At 35.0% G+C, this 15,077-nt stretch overlaps 1 protein-coding gene across 2 annotated transcripts in view; it reads right to left on the bottom strand.

The window, feature by feature from the left end:
- Positions 1–4,350: 4,350 nt before the first annotated feature.
- MOB1B (MOB kinase activator 1B) overlaps positions 4,351–15,077 on the bottom strand; it is a 48,540-nt gene continuing 37,813 nt past the window's right edge. For both annotated transcript variants that reach the window (XM_081057461.1, XM_081057460.1), the window contains exons 5-6: positions 14,585–14,748; positions 4,351–10,230 (exon numbers count right to left, since the gene is read on the bottom strand). In XM_081057461.1, the coding sequence (XP_080913587.1) occupies positions 10,153–10,230; positions 14,585–14,748 (242 nt within the window). In that variant the 3' untranslated portion in view covers positions 4,351–10,152. The remainder of the gene's footprint in view (positions 10,231–14,584; positions 14,749–15,077) is intronic.

The following is a 15,077-nucleotide window of genomic DNA, read 5'->3' as shown; positions in this document are numbered from 1 at the left end:
GGAGAGCCACAGCCCCATTTGCCTGTGATGAAGCAGAAACTGAGAGGCTGTTGTTCAAAATCAGGAAGTAGAACTGGGGTGGGAATTTAGGGAGTCAGATGCCACGCCACAGATAGCTGTTTCTAATGTCTCATATCCCTCTTCATTGGATTTGTTTGTATGCCCGTTTATGCTGACGGGGAGCAAAACATGCCAACTCAGAATATGCACTTTGGCATATTGAGGATTTTGAATTAAAGGTTTTTGAGAAAAAGCCACTGCAAGGACTCTGAACCTTTGTCCTCCCTGAAAGAAAATAAATCTCTTACGTGAAAGGTACCCTCCCTGAACCACGAGGGTAAAAGGTAGTCTTATCACTAGAGATAGAAAATTAAGGGCAGAGCAAGCAGTGTAAACAAACCTTGTTACTTCACCAATTTATTACCCCAAGCCCAAACTGTTTGCCTTGTTAATTCTTCACAAGTTTGTATAAATGCTTGCTGCTTTGCTCACTTGGGGCTCAGGTTTTTATGGAGCTCCCATACAAACAAAATTAGTTTTTCTCCTGTAAATCTGTCTGTCAATTTAATTCTTAGACCCGCCAAAGGACCTAAGAGGAAAGAAGGGAAAATTTTCCCACCCCTACCTACAATACTATGTAGAAGTTACCATAGGTTTCTGGACAGGTTTCTGTTCAAGGTAACTACTACAGCTTAATTAACTTTGTATGCCCTACACCTGGCACATAGTTCACAAATGTATGTTGAATTTTTGAATGTCTACTTATGTACCATGTACTCTGCTACAACAGTCACCTAGCTGGGGACAAATACAGTGTAGAAATGCCCAGAGGAACTCATTTTTAATCATTGTAAAAGCCTAGGAAATGATACACTACCCAGCCTAGAAGTTCCTGAGTTCAAATTGTCTACAGGAACCAAAGGCCCTGTTATTCTTTTTTACTTTGCAACTATCATCACATCTAAAATGCATCTGAAGGCAGAGTCAAAAGAAGGTGGGTAAACGGTGAATCGTTTTCAGAAATAAAGGGCAGAAATCAAAATGTGATTCCATGGGGAAATTTAGAATAAAAACAAGAAAAACTTTTCTTGTAAATTCCTTATATTAGGTTGATGCAAAAATAATTGCGGTTTTTGCAATTATTTTTAACCTTTTAAACTGCAATTACTTTTGCACCAACCTAATATTATTCTATGTAAACTATTTTTGTTGATCCCCATAGGCCTTGAATGCTAGTCATGAGGGATGGCAAAGAAACTGGAGAAGCTACTAGGTGTTTTATTCCATACCCAAGCTTGGGGGAAAACCCATGAAATGGTAAGGGTATTGGCAGCTACCGTGTTTCCCCAAAAATAAAATCTAGCAGGACAATCAGCTCTAATGCGTCTTTTGGAGCAAAAATTAATATGACCCAATATTATGTTATGTTATATTATAATGTTATATTATATTATTATATAAGACCGGTTTTATTTTACTATAGGACCAGGTCTTATATTAAGTTTTGCTCCAAAAGACGCATTAGAGCTAATTGTCTGGCTAGGTCTTCTTTTCGGGAAAACACGATACTGAGAGAGGAATAAGGCAGGGTGATTCTCTAAGATCTTCAAACAGGAGGAGAGTGGAACTGAAGAAGTCCCATATGGATCTGATAAAGGAGTTTGGGGTTGAGGAGTAGGAACCCCAGGTGTGGTTTCCACACACACAAAACACACACATTAAAGAAGTGCAGTAAGTAAGAGTTTAAGCATTGGAAAATTAAAGACTGGTTTCAAATCCTAGCTCTGCCAGTTTCTGGCTGTGAGAACTTGAGTTCCTCCAAGCTTAAGAGTGTACCTCAAAAATACAAAGTAAAAGGGAGAAACAAAGAACCTAGATCTCTTGGCATCAAGTTCAGCATAATTTTCCATTTTCCTACATAACCTGTGGATAACATAAGGGAGACTAAAGAGCACTTTTTAAAGTGCCTTTCTGATTTTTGTGTATAACCCCTTATCTGAGACCCATGTAGGCAGATCCATTTCAGAATTCAAAATTTTTTGGATTTTAGAAAAGTCATATACTAAATGCATTATGTAACCATACCTCACCCTCCTGCAGAGGTGTTAAATACTTTAATATTTCACAGTAAAACTTAAGAGGTTTCATGATAAGAGGTATAAAGACTATTAACCTCAGATCAGGTTAAATTTGTTCTGAATCAAGAAAATATTTTGTTTTTCGAACTTTTCAGATTTTGGCATTGCAGATAAAAGACATAGGATTGAAACACCCAGCCAGTTGTGAGCATGCTACTATCTTAACACTTCCTTACCAGAAATATTACTACTCCTTCAATTTGGGAATTCCTTTTCTCCTGTGGGAATCCTGGTGTAACTAAAGAATGATCAGGGTCCTGTCTGATGACATACAGGTTTATTAAGAAAACTAAACCAATTCAGAAAATGAGAACAAAGGCAGAATAAGGGGCCCTGAACACTGACAAGGAGTGGTTACACAGCCCATACATTTGTGTACACCAACCCAGTAAGTTCTGTAAAATGATGTTTATCAACTTAATAAGTTTGGTTATAAATTTCTCCTCGCCACCCTCATTATTGCCTAGAAAACAGAAGCCATCATAAAAACAAAAGTGGAGAGTCAGGGTGCTTCCAGTAAATCTGAAGTGTGATAATAAAGTAACATACTAGAAGGGCATAGGAACCAGCCGCCAGCCTTATATGGCTCCTTAGTAAAGGAGGCTCTATTTTGCCTCATTCTTGTAAAGGTGAACTTAGGTCATCAAGAAAATATGACACTGTACTCATTATGCCATTCAAAATAAGTGAGTGTAAAACATCGCTTAATCATGGTTAAGCCTTAAAGGAATAATTATTTAGAATCTTTGTTACAAAAATGCATCATTCCAGATAGTATAAACACTAAAACGTTAACTATTTAAATTTACAAGACAAATGAACCTAATTATAAAAACAGTTAATTTTTATGAGTATATATTTCTTCACACACAGTAGATATTTTGTGCATACTATATGTGCAAACTAATAAGGTGTTTTTATTAAAACATGCAGACGCAATGCACATCAGCATGGATTAGCATTTCTATTCCTAGTCTTTTCCTCAAATATCAATTACTGACATTGGGCAGCTGTGGCTATTACCATCAAAACAGTATTAATATGATGGCCCAAACACAAATGCCTCTAAACACAAATACCTCTAAATAATACTGTGAGAATACTCTAAAATACATATTTCCTTTTGAAAGTTAGGTATCAGGGTAAAATTAAGATTCTCTAATACTGTTGAAGGGTCTATAACAATAAAAATTAGTTAAAATCTTACCTTCATGGAAAGGTCAAATAAATATTTAGCTAACTGTTCTCATGGTAATAGTACAATAGTCAAACCTTATCCACAAGGGATACATTCCAAGACTCCCAGTGCATGCCTGAAACTTTGGATAATACCTAACCCTCGTAAATACTACGTTTTTTCCTATACATGATACACTGCCCGGCTTCTCTTTGGCATACCCAAATTTGCCATCATCACTGCTCTTGTGCATTGGGGCCATTATAAAGTAAAATAAGGGTACCTGAACACAAGCTCTGCAATACCTCCACAGCTGATCTGTTAACAAAGACGGCTACTAAGTGACTAATGTGCAGGAAACTTATACAGCGTAGATACTCCTGACAAAGGGATGATTCACATCCAGGACAGGACAGAACAAGATGGCACAAGATTTCATCATGCTACTCAAAATGCAATTTAAAACTTACGAATTATTTCTGGAATTTTCCATGTAATATTTTCAGACCACAGTTGACCACAGGTAATAGAGGATAAGAGGGGACTACCAAGTTTTCCCGAAAATAAGACCTACCTGGCCAATCAGCTCTAATGTGTCTTTTGGAGCAAAAATTAATGTAACACCCGTATTATATATTATACTCAGTACTATATTATGTTATAAGACCTTGTCTTATATTAATTTTTGTTCCCAAAGACGCATTAGAGCTGAATATCAGGCTAAGTCTTATTTTCAGGGAAACACGGTACTGTATATTTAAAGAAAACAAACAAAAACAATAGCTTCAAGGTCAAGCATATTTGGGTTTTTAAACCCTAGTCCTAATCATTGATTTATACAATTCCTAAGCTTTAGTTTTCTAGTACGTAAGACATTAAGATACTAACTTCCAGGGTTCCTGTGAACATTATAAAACATAATGCCTAACAAATTTTAAATGTTCAACATATTGCAAATACCTTAGATATTTCTCTAGGAATTAGTTCAGAGTGGGAGTATCTATAGCAAAAATAAACAGTAATAAAAAGTCAAGATTCATGGCCAAAGATAACTATTTATTAATTTTTGTAATAAACATCAGTTTCTTCCTTTAAAAAAAACCTAGAATTTAAATATTTCCCATCCCATCACCTACAAGTCTGTATACATTATTTACATCTCTCATTTAAAACTTATTACAGATTTTCTGACATTCAGTATCCTTTTAAAATAAAAATGACGAAGCAACTAAACTTTGATCAATAACTACAATTTGAGTATACTTGGCACAGTTTACAATATAGCGCCCATGTTGCATTTTATATTTTAGACGATTTTCCCCTTCCAGCTATTTTAATAGAGAAATTGTCTATCTCCAAAAAAGCAGTATCCCTGTCTTTACACATTCTCTACAATACTTACACAGTGTGGATCTTGCCCTTATGTTTCCATTATATGACACTGGCAGTATTCATCTGCTTTTGTCCCCACAAATGATTTCTATTAAAACTTTTAAGTGTTAAATGATTTCTATTGAAACTTTTAAGTGTCCTCATGTTTACCGTATTCTCTCTCAATCTAGATTTCATGGCACTGTTCCTAGATAATTTTAAGTAATAATGTACAAGAAAAGTGAAAATAGAACAGAAGTGTTCCCCCCAAAATCAGTGTGCCCTTACCACCGTAGTTATGCATGTATAAAAATAACAAATACAATTTAGTGGCTGTAAAAAACTATTTCCCCTAAAAATAGTTATCTCAAACGAACAATTTGAGGAAAGTGTTCTTAAAATGAAAATGCACTAATCTGTTTTACAGCCGGCATAATTATTTCAGAAACAAAATAAAAAGAAAACCACGTGCAAACCAGTAAGAAACACCCACACATGAGAATTTAATACATAAAAGAGAAATGAAATATTAACAACATTTTTTAAATGATCTCAGCTTCGGTGACATATTTAAAGAAAGCTATCAACCAAAAAAAACCCCAAAATGCCTATGTAATAAGTAGCATCTTCCAACAGTTCAGCTGAAATCTGTTTATTGGCAACAAGTACGTCAGAAGCACTAAAAATGAAGACCTGCACAATCAACCTGTTTTGTTTTCCAAGTGGGTGTGTACTGGGAGGGTGGGTGGTACAGAGAGTCAACAGCAATAAGGAAGTAATTTATCTCCAAGGAGAAGGAGATGACAAGTAAACATATGGCTAGAAAAGGCCAGTGATTTCACTATCTATCTTTATGAACTATGATCCAAAGTTTTCTGTAGTATAGTAGAAAAAAGAAAAAGAAACTAGATGTAGAAAAAGAAACTTACATGTGGAAAAAGAAACTTAGAATCACACTAGCAAAACAGAGTTCTCAATTTTCTAATCTGTATATTCTCTTTTGTCAAAATTTAAGTATCAGTTCAGTTACAAGTGGCAGACATGGAGCACAGTTTTATAACTTCGAAATTAATTCTTCTATGTGATTAGCTCATTAGGAAAGCCCTAAAAATTCAAATTGTCTACAATCAGAATTGTTATTATATCTTAAAATTCAACTTTTCCATTAAATCTCGAGATAGTTTTACCTCTAAATATTTATCTCATACACCATTAAACTGATAGCTGAACAATAGTAATCCCTACAGTGAATCTTAACATTACGACAAAACTCTAATATTTAAATTATTTTAGGACTGGTCCTTAAAGTATAAATCTAGAATAGTGTTTCTAAGAATTGGTACATTATTTAATATCCCAGATAAGTGTCAAAATAAGTAAAGTTTTCCTCTTGGTAAGCAGTCACATTTTCAAATTACAAACGTACTTCTGGTCCCAGATCTTTTAAAAAGGCATTCACAATTTTAAAGTTATAAATGATATATGAAATGGTTATACAATTTTAAATATTTTATCTGTGATATGTAGGCTTAAAACTCAGCCTAATTAATATATAAAATTTATTCCAATTTCTTTGTACAATGAGCTCCAGTCTTTAAATTCAAATTGTTCATCTGAGTGGAAAAAAAATGTTTTTTAAAGGATGGAGGTAAAAGCTATTGTTTCCTTAAGCGACTTCTACCTTAAATATTAGATCCATTTTTTCCTTATTACGCTTTCAATCAAAACTATCCTACAGTAGTCAAGGTTAAATTCAAAAGTTACTAGGGAAAGGAACAAAAAAGTAGAAAACAAGAGAAAGACTTTGATTTTTTTATCATTATATTTAACTGTAAGGTAATTAAACTAAATCTTAAAAAATAAAACCTATGCATCCAAATGATACTGTCTACTTCAAAGTAGGACATCAGGAAACTACTCCTTTATTAAATGATGCTACCAATGCTCAAAAATTTTTCTTTTGCGAATTCAGAACGTATGGCACATTCTTTTGAACTTCCCTAACGGTTTAGTTCTAAGAAAAAAAAAGTAGAATTGGTTTGGTGAGTAAGATAGGTCACATTAACTGCCAAAAAAAGTTTTTGGTGCAACTAAAATGATGAAATAGATTTCCTTGCATACTCATAAACCAATGCTCAAGGCGTCTTTGAAACATTCCAAAAACTTTACACCTTTGCAACATAGCTAGAATAAGTAGTGCTCCCAAAGGAACTACTCTGAAGATCAACTCTCATTTGGATGTTTAAGGTATAACACAATTTATTTTAAAAGAAAGTCCTACAACTTAGTAATTGCATCTCACGTATTTTACCATTTCAGTGGTTATCAAAACCTCTCTCAGAGAGGGTGTAGACAAAGATATAAAAGAAATCTGTCATTTTGCTCTTTTCCCATAAGCAAGGAAAATGCTAATACATAAAATGAGTCTGGTGATTACATGTAAAATATAAATATCCACATTGCTTGCATTTCCTCATAAGCCACTGTAGTGCTTTCTTTCCTGATAAACCAGGCAGTAACTCAGTCTGAGACATATTATACACTAAACATGTCTTTTCCTACATTTTATGCTGACCATTTAGAATTTACAAATCACAAAGGTAAAAAGCGATAGCAATCTAAAATCTTTCATTAAGGTACACTAACCTCCAAAGCCTCTACCAGCTAACTAAACCATGTTTACTGTTTTAGTGCAGTTTAATGCCATGGGTTTTATGGCATAAGCAAGTCAGCAAATGAAACCCAGTAGCACCATCTACTGCTAACTTAAAGATTTTCACTCTTTTTGTTGTTCTCTCCAACATCATTACGCCATCATTTAAAATAATTCCTAAAACTTGCTTCACATTGACATTTAATGAAAGCATTGTGACAATAACTTATTGCTTTATATTTTATGCTTTTATCAGCAGGTGAGAAAAACAACTTCTGCTTTGTATCTCTGTATAAAGAATGGGGGAGGGGAGAATCCTTATCTTGGTTATTTATAGAGATCTGGAAAGAGTCCAATAGACATTTATTTATAAGCAAGCTCTGCTGCAAAGCCAAGATCTGATCTTATTTTATAAAGGGCATCTCACTACTACTCATGGAAACCAAATGAATCAAAGCAATTTTTTATTAAGTCAGTTATTTCTCCTATTCTCTGGTGAATATTTCCCTACTTGTAGGCATGTAACACCACGTACAATGCCAGGCCTCTCCCTGGAAGAATGTCTCCACTTTGTTACCGTATATATACACACATGACTCCTTACGTCCCAATAGCTCTGTTTAAAGGAATACTCATAAGCAGGCACCTGAGATTCTGGCATAGTGACAACAAACTCCTATATACACACAGTGGGAAAGTAGGTCCTACTACTAAACATTTATACAAACGTTTTTCCTTTTTTACAGTGTACTGCTGTATAAGGCTTAAAAGAGGAAGAACAATTTTTCATTATTCTCTCTACACTTGCTATTGCAACCCCTTTGCTATTAGGTTGATACGAAGTCAAATTCAGTATTAACGACTGCTTGCATAATAATGTGCTTCATGTTTCTAAATAGGTGGGACCCAAAAATCACTTGATGCCAAATTTTATTTCTGAATCAACCGATAATGGCTGATATTACATATTTGGATACTAAAAGATTTGTTTTAAGGAAATCAGCTGGTTCTCACTGCAATTTACAACTGTTACTATGAATGTCCAATATGTTTGTCTCTGCCGGCCTCTCCTGTTACTTCTGTTGGTACTTAGAGAATGATTGCTGTAAATGAAATGGAGAAAAAGGCAGTCCCTGGTGATCATAATTGTATTGGTAATTAAATTGTATCATTGCTCTACTTGTTAATGGCAAAAACAAACTGCTTTTATCTTAGATTCTTTTCTAAGTGTTTTTAGTCTATACAATTTCAGAGCAAGATTTCTATTCTACAAGGAAAAAGGTATATTATTTCTAACTGAAGGAAACAGATTTACCAGAAACGACAAAATTAAAACTGGAAGTCTGAAAAGAATGTATCTCAAGCTCTCAACTGCAGTGAAAATGTTAATAGTTATTTTAAAAACCAAGTTTCTGAACTCTTTAATATGGGAGTAATTCACTAGAAAGTCATAGAAAATAAAATATAAAAGTTAATTACTGAATTAGCACTTTCATTGTCTGTTATCACTGCAAAGAAAAATATTTCCTGTCACAGTGAAAAAATGAGAAGTCAGAATGCTTCAAATTTGGCCTATAATAAGCAAAGAAGGTATCATTTAAAAATGACAGGCAAACACTAGCTCCATTCACTGAATGGAAATGCTGGAAAGCGGTCAATTTCCCCAAACAGTCCTTGAATTCCATATTTAATATCTATACCTTGAATTAATTTTTTAACTTCTCATGGAAGTTGATTTCTAAAAAGAAGTCTCTAAGACTCTGCTTACAAGAAATTGATTAAAATTTCCATGTCATTCAATTCAAGGGTTTTAAGACAAGACTTTAATCTTAAACTTGACTCCCCATAATTAATTTCATCCCCAAGTCCCCATACAAATTAACCCCCCACAACCAAACACTCACTCCTATACCCTCATCTTCAAAGTAAAAGGGGATTCTGCAGACTTATGGCTCATTTGGCAATTGCGAAGAAACCTCACAGTTCAGCGTCACCTCTGAAGATGGCAAACCTGTATATAACCTGGAATATTTACACATACAGTGCAGTTAATATATAGAAAGAAGCCAAAATGCAATAGGTATTGCATTTCAACATCCTCAAGTTTCAATATCACAGATATCAAGAGACCGAAAAGACCTGCTTGTAGAACTTTAAGCATTTGTTGAACAGAATTATCATCAATATAAAAAATAATTAAGAAATACTAATTTTTTATATTCTACAGGCACACCTTTACAAATTGTATTTCTTCAATGTAGTAAGAGCTGGAGATGACCAATTTAGGTAAATTATGGCTTTTATCATAGATATTTTAAAACATGCATCATCAGTAAGTGCCCTGGGTAGTAATCCTAATATTGTTTCAAGCCCTGTTCAGTTCTATGTCTGTGCTTTGCACCTCAGAAGTGAGCCTGCCAAGGCACTTAAAAACATAAGTCTTTTAGGTACTTCAAAAATTGGCCACAATTTATACAACACAGAACCCCATCCATCAGCAGTTCAATCAATAAGCATTTTCTTTCAACACACAATATTATCAAAAATTCCACAAGTAACCAAAATCAAGTTAAAAAAACATACCATATGCCACTAAGACAAAATTTATACCTATCAAATGTACAGAGAATGGTTCTTGGCTTCCTCTAGCAATAGAATATGGTTTCATTTATTCAGCATACAGAAAAAAATAACCCAAACAAGCCCCCCCAAACTTAAGACAAAAACAACCAAGATAAAAATAAAATCAACAAAATCCAAATACACTCCAGACAACTTCATTTGAGGAACAATTTGCACAGTTCTGCATCCTTTTATCTGTCCTTTGAAGTGAGTTTTTCAATCAGTTCTTGGAGTGGTGCAAGTTCTCTTCTATCAATCAGGTTGAATTCCTATGTGTGATAAAGAAAGGCAGAGGAAATAGCAAAAACGTATTATTTACATTTCATTCCAAAGCAGATTTCCATCAATACTTCTTAGAAATTAGCTTTTAAAACAAATAGAAGTCAAATCTTTTTCAAAAAACAGTTTTTTCTATTCTCTAGCTCTGTTTTAGGCAAATCACTTAACCACTTCTGATACTTTTACATTTGTAACAATACTAGGATAAATTTTCCTAACTCATAAAATTATTGTGGGGATTAAATGTGATATTGTAATGTTAACCACTTCATGTAATCCCTGGCACAAAGTAAACACTCAATAAATGGGAATTGCTGCTTCCTGTCAAAAGAAATAACTTGGCCACCATCTAGATACAGCCAACCAAGTAGGGATCAAAAAAAATCTAGCATCTCAGGAAAATTTCAGAGTAAAAGTGCTAGTTTATGTTATAAACTAACATATATACAAGCTATCATGAGATGTGGTATGAGAATATCATGAATAATGTGGAGTCCACAAACGATAGATAAAATTCTGTAAAGAAAAAATAAGAAAGCCTGGATTTAATTTGTGCTTCTTTAGAAGTTCCACCCCTATCATTCTGAAGTTTAAGTCAGAAGAGATTTCCACTGAACTATAAATAACAAGGCTAATAAATAGAGGCTGTCTGTACTTCCGATCTTCTGCCGTGGTGCCATATTCTGAGCTCCCAACTTCATTTATTAGCATCCATCAGTGCCAAGCACTACAGTAAGTAATGAGGAGAAGCATTAGGAGGCATTTAATAGCAATTCTACCTCTAAGATTTGTGAGGTCTGAACCAAGAACACAGATATATATCGTATGACTAAATTATTAAATTTTACAGTAAGCTAATATATTGTTAAATGAAATACGTTCTGTTCTCTCCTGCCTTGACAAATATACCTTCATAGTGACCCCGAGAACAGATTCAAATTTAGAAGTCTCAAAACTCCTCAGAATTCTGCACTGGAAAGGAGTGACATGAGAAGAGCCAGTCTCTGACCCTCAGCAAACCTCTCTGATCTCCCAATCCCCACCTCTTCAAGGGTATTCACATGCATGAGTGTGACATCCTGTCTGGCTTATATAGGCAATGTCACAAACCCTCCAACAGCTGCCATCTGGCTGTCCCTTAGGTCTAGAGCAGGGGTGTCCAAACTGCGGCCGCGGGCTAACTGCAGCCCGCAATCCATTTTTAATTGGCCCGCAGCAAATTCCAAAAATATATTTAGTTTACTTAAATAAACCAGGTGAGGCAATACGTACTTCACCTTGAGTGAGTGGCCCAGCTGTTTGTGTATTTTACCGCATATGGCCCTTGGTAAAAAATGTTGAAAAAAGTTTGGATACCCCTGGTCTAGAGGTATACATATCAGATACATGACTTTCCTTCAAAAGAATAGACCCAAGGAAAAGATCCATGCAGACCCTGGAAATAGACTTGGGACCATGTAAGCAGGAAATTCTGAGGTAGAAGCACATACCAGAAGGGATCTGGGTAGGTAGGTATGTTGCGCATTCCTCACTCTGTGGGGAGAAGTACAGCTGGAAAAGGGCCAGAGCAGAATTCTCTAAACTGTGAGAACAAGGGCAGAGGCACCTCTTACTCAATCAAGGGCTGATACTGCATAACTAATGGACCTACCTTTAATATGGTCATAGTGTCCTGAGAAGTAAAGAGGCTCGGATGTAGTAAATGCCACGTATTGATCCCCTAAAATTTGCTAGGAGTTGGGAGATACAGTGTATTTTAAGATCATACAGTAACATAAAACTAACCCTTCTGGTGGAAGAATATCCTCTCTAAAAACACTAAAACTTGAACTTCAGCAATCATGTGTCTGCCTAAACCAAAGCACAGATGCAAACTTTAGGGTAATCTTTTCTTTGTCTGTGGGTGTCTATAGTTGGAATAACATACTACAAAGCTATAGTAATCAAGATGGCATGGTACTGTCATAAAAACAGACACACAGATGAATGGAATAGAATAGAGAGTGCAGAAATAAACCCATGCATATATGGGCAATTAATCTATAACGAAGGAGGCAAGAATACAGACAGTTTCCTCAATGAATAGTGTTGGGAAAACTGGACAGATACATGCAAAAACGAAACTAGACCAACCTTATCACATTATATACAAGACTAAACTCAAAATGGATTAAAGACTTAAATGTAAGACCCGAAACTATAAAATTCCTGGAAGAAAACACAGGCAGTAAACTCTGACATTGCTCATAGTATTTATTTTTTGATATATCTCGTCTGACAAGGGAAACAAAAGAAAAAAGAAATAAATGGGACTACATCGAGGATAACTGCCAATGATATATCCAATAAGGGGTTAGTTAATACCCCAAACTTATAAAGAACTTGTACAACTTCACACCAAAAAAATAAACAATTCAATTAAAAAATGGGCACAGGACCTGACTAGACATTTCTCTAAAGAGGACATACATATGGCCAACAGACATATAAAAAGATGTTCAATGTTACTAATCATCAGAGAAATGCAAATTAAAACCACAATGACATATCACCTCACACCTGTCAGAATGGCTATCATTAATAAATCAACAAACAAGTGCTGACGAGGATGTAGAGAAAAGGGAACTCTCGTGCACTGTTGGTGGGACTGCAAATTGGAGCAGCCACTGTGGAAAATAGTGTGGAGGTATCTCAAAAAATTAAAAATAGAACTACCTTATAACCCAGCAATTCCTCTTTTGCGTATTTACCTGAAGAAATCCAAAACACTAATTCAAAAAGGTACCACATATGCATCCTCTATTCATTGCAACATTATTCACAATAGCCAAGATATGGAAGCAACCTGAGCGCCCACCAGTTAGATGATTGGATAAAAAGGTGGTACATATATACAATGCAATATTACTTGGCCATAAAAAAGAATGAAATCTTACTATTTGTGACAACATGAATGGACCTAAGTATTGTGTTAAGTGAAATAAGTCCGACAGAGAAAGACAAATACCGTATGATTTCACTTATACGTGGAATCTAAAGAACAAAGTAAACAAAGTAGAAACAGACTCACAGATACAGAGAACAAATTGATGGCTGCCAGATGGGAGGGATTTTGGGGGGCTGGGTGAAAAAGGTGAAGGGATTAAGTAGTACAAATTGGTAGTTACAAAATAGTCATGGGGATGTAAAGTAAAGCACAGGGAATATAGTCAATGATATGGTAACAACTATGTATAGTGCCAGGTGGGTACTACACTAGTCAGGGGAATCACTTCGTAAATTATATAAATGTCTAACCACTATGCTGTACACCTGAAACTAATATAAAATAATACCAAACGTGAACTGATTGAAGAATTTAAAAAACATTAAATTAATAAAAATTGCTCAGAGCAACAGTTTTAGAAAGTTAGTATCGCCTAAAATGCATTGTATAGGTGATGTTAAGACATAAAATGTGTGCTTTCAGTGTAAGGAGTGTGTATAAAGGGAAAATACACACATTTTTCTTTAGTGGAGATAGAGCATTGGGAAGGCATTTGTAAGTATATATCCACAGATATACAAAAACAACAGAGATTCAAGACTTGGACATTCCTGCCTACCATCTCCTCTCTGTCTCCACACACACACACACACACACACACACACACACACACACACACACACAAAAGCTGGTCAGCTAGTTTATCTTTCCTACTTGTTTTTCATCACTGACTGTTAGTTCTGTAATTATTATAGCAAGGTAAGAATATCCTCATTCTTCTTAATCTCATCTCTGAGAACTAAAGAAAGAAAGAAGAGGAGGTCAATTCAGGAGTCAGATCAAAGACCATAATGGACCTCTGGAATAGCAACATTCTTTGGGAAATTTTTTCCACTTTGGACATAATGGGCAGTAATCTAACTTAAAAATTATTCAGAATGAATTAAAAAAGGAAAAAAAAGTGTGATATCCAAAGCCCATTTCTAGGACAGAGTATATACTAAAAAAGTTCCAAGACAGACAGGAATTGAGGGCTAAGAGGAATGGGAGGAATGCTAAAAAGCTCAAGAGACCAAGTTCATCTATACGTCTGCCAAACTAGCTAGGTTCCATTATAGCCTGTTAACTGAAGCAAATCCAAGGCAAGACTTTTGAGGTCCATTTTAGACTTGCACGCCACCAGCTTGGAGATGAATGGAATGCAGAAACAAAAGGTATCACTATGGCAAGTGTATTAGAGGATGAAGACTAAAGAGATACGGCAAATTTTATCCTGACAGTATGAATGTAGTATTCACATCAGAACTCTGTAGATGACTGCTTTTACTGAGCAAAACAGGCCTCCTAAGTCAACTTACCTGGACAAAAAAGATAAAGTGCTTGAAAGATGTATTCAGATGTGCTTCCTCCTGAAGCTGGATCACAGGATCAAAATGCTGATGATAAATGTGCGCATAAACCCTAAAGAGGCGTTTGAGTATAGTTTTTGCCACAGACATGAAATTCTTCGGGAACGGAACGCCTAGTAAATAGATAAACAACCCAATCTATTAACAACAATACACAGAAACAAAGTAATATGAATTTGTCAGCAAATGGCAACTTAAATTACCAAGACAAGGCTGAAAAGAAGTATTTATAAATTACTACTTAATATACCTACTGTGCTTTTCAGTATATTCAGTATGTTCTCAACATATGTATCATATGTTCTCAACATATGATGAATGAAAATAAACTTCAAAGCTTCCATGGAATAAGGACTAGTCTTCAGTATAGCCCTTTAAGCCTCTAATATACCACCACTTTACTAAAATAAAACAAATAAGTGCCTAAGATGGTAATGGAGCT

This window comes from Rhinolophus hipposideros (genome assembly GCF_964194185.1).
Source record: "Rhinolophus hipposideros genome assembly, chromosome: 1".
In the NCBI taxonomy this organism is placed as follows: domain Eukaryota; kingdom Metazoa; phylum Chordata; class Mammalia; order Chiroptera; family Rhinolophidae; genus Rhinolophus; species Rhinolophus hipposideros.
Note: the sequence above shows the minus strand (reverse complement) of the source record. Positions and strands in the feature narration are given on the sequence as shown.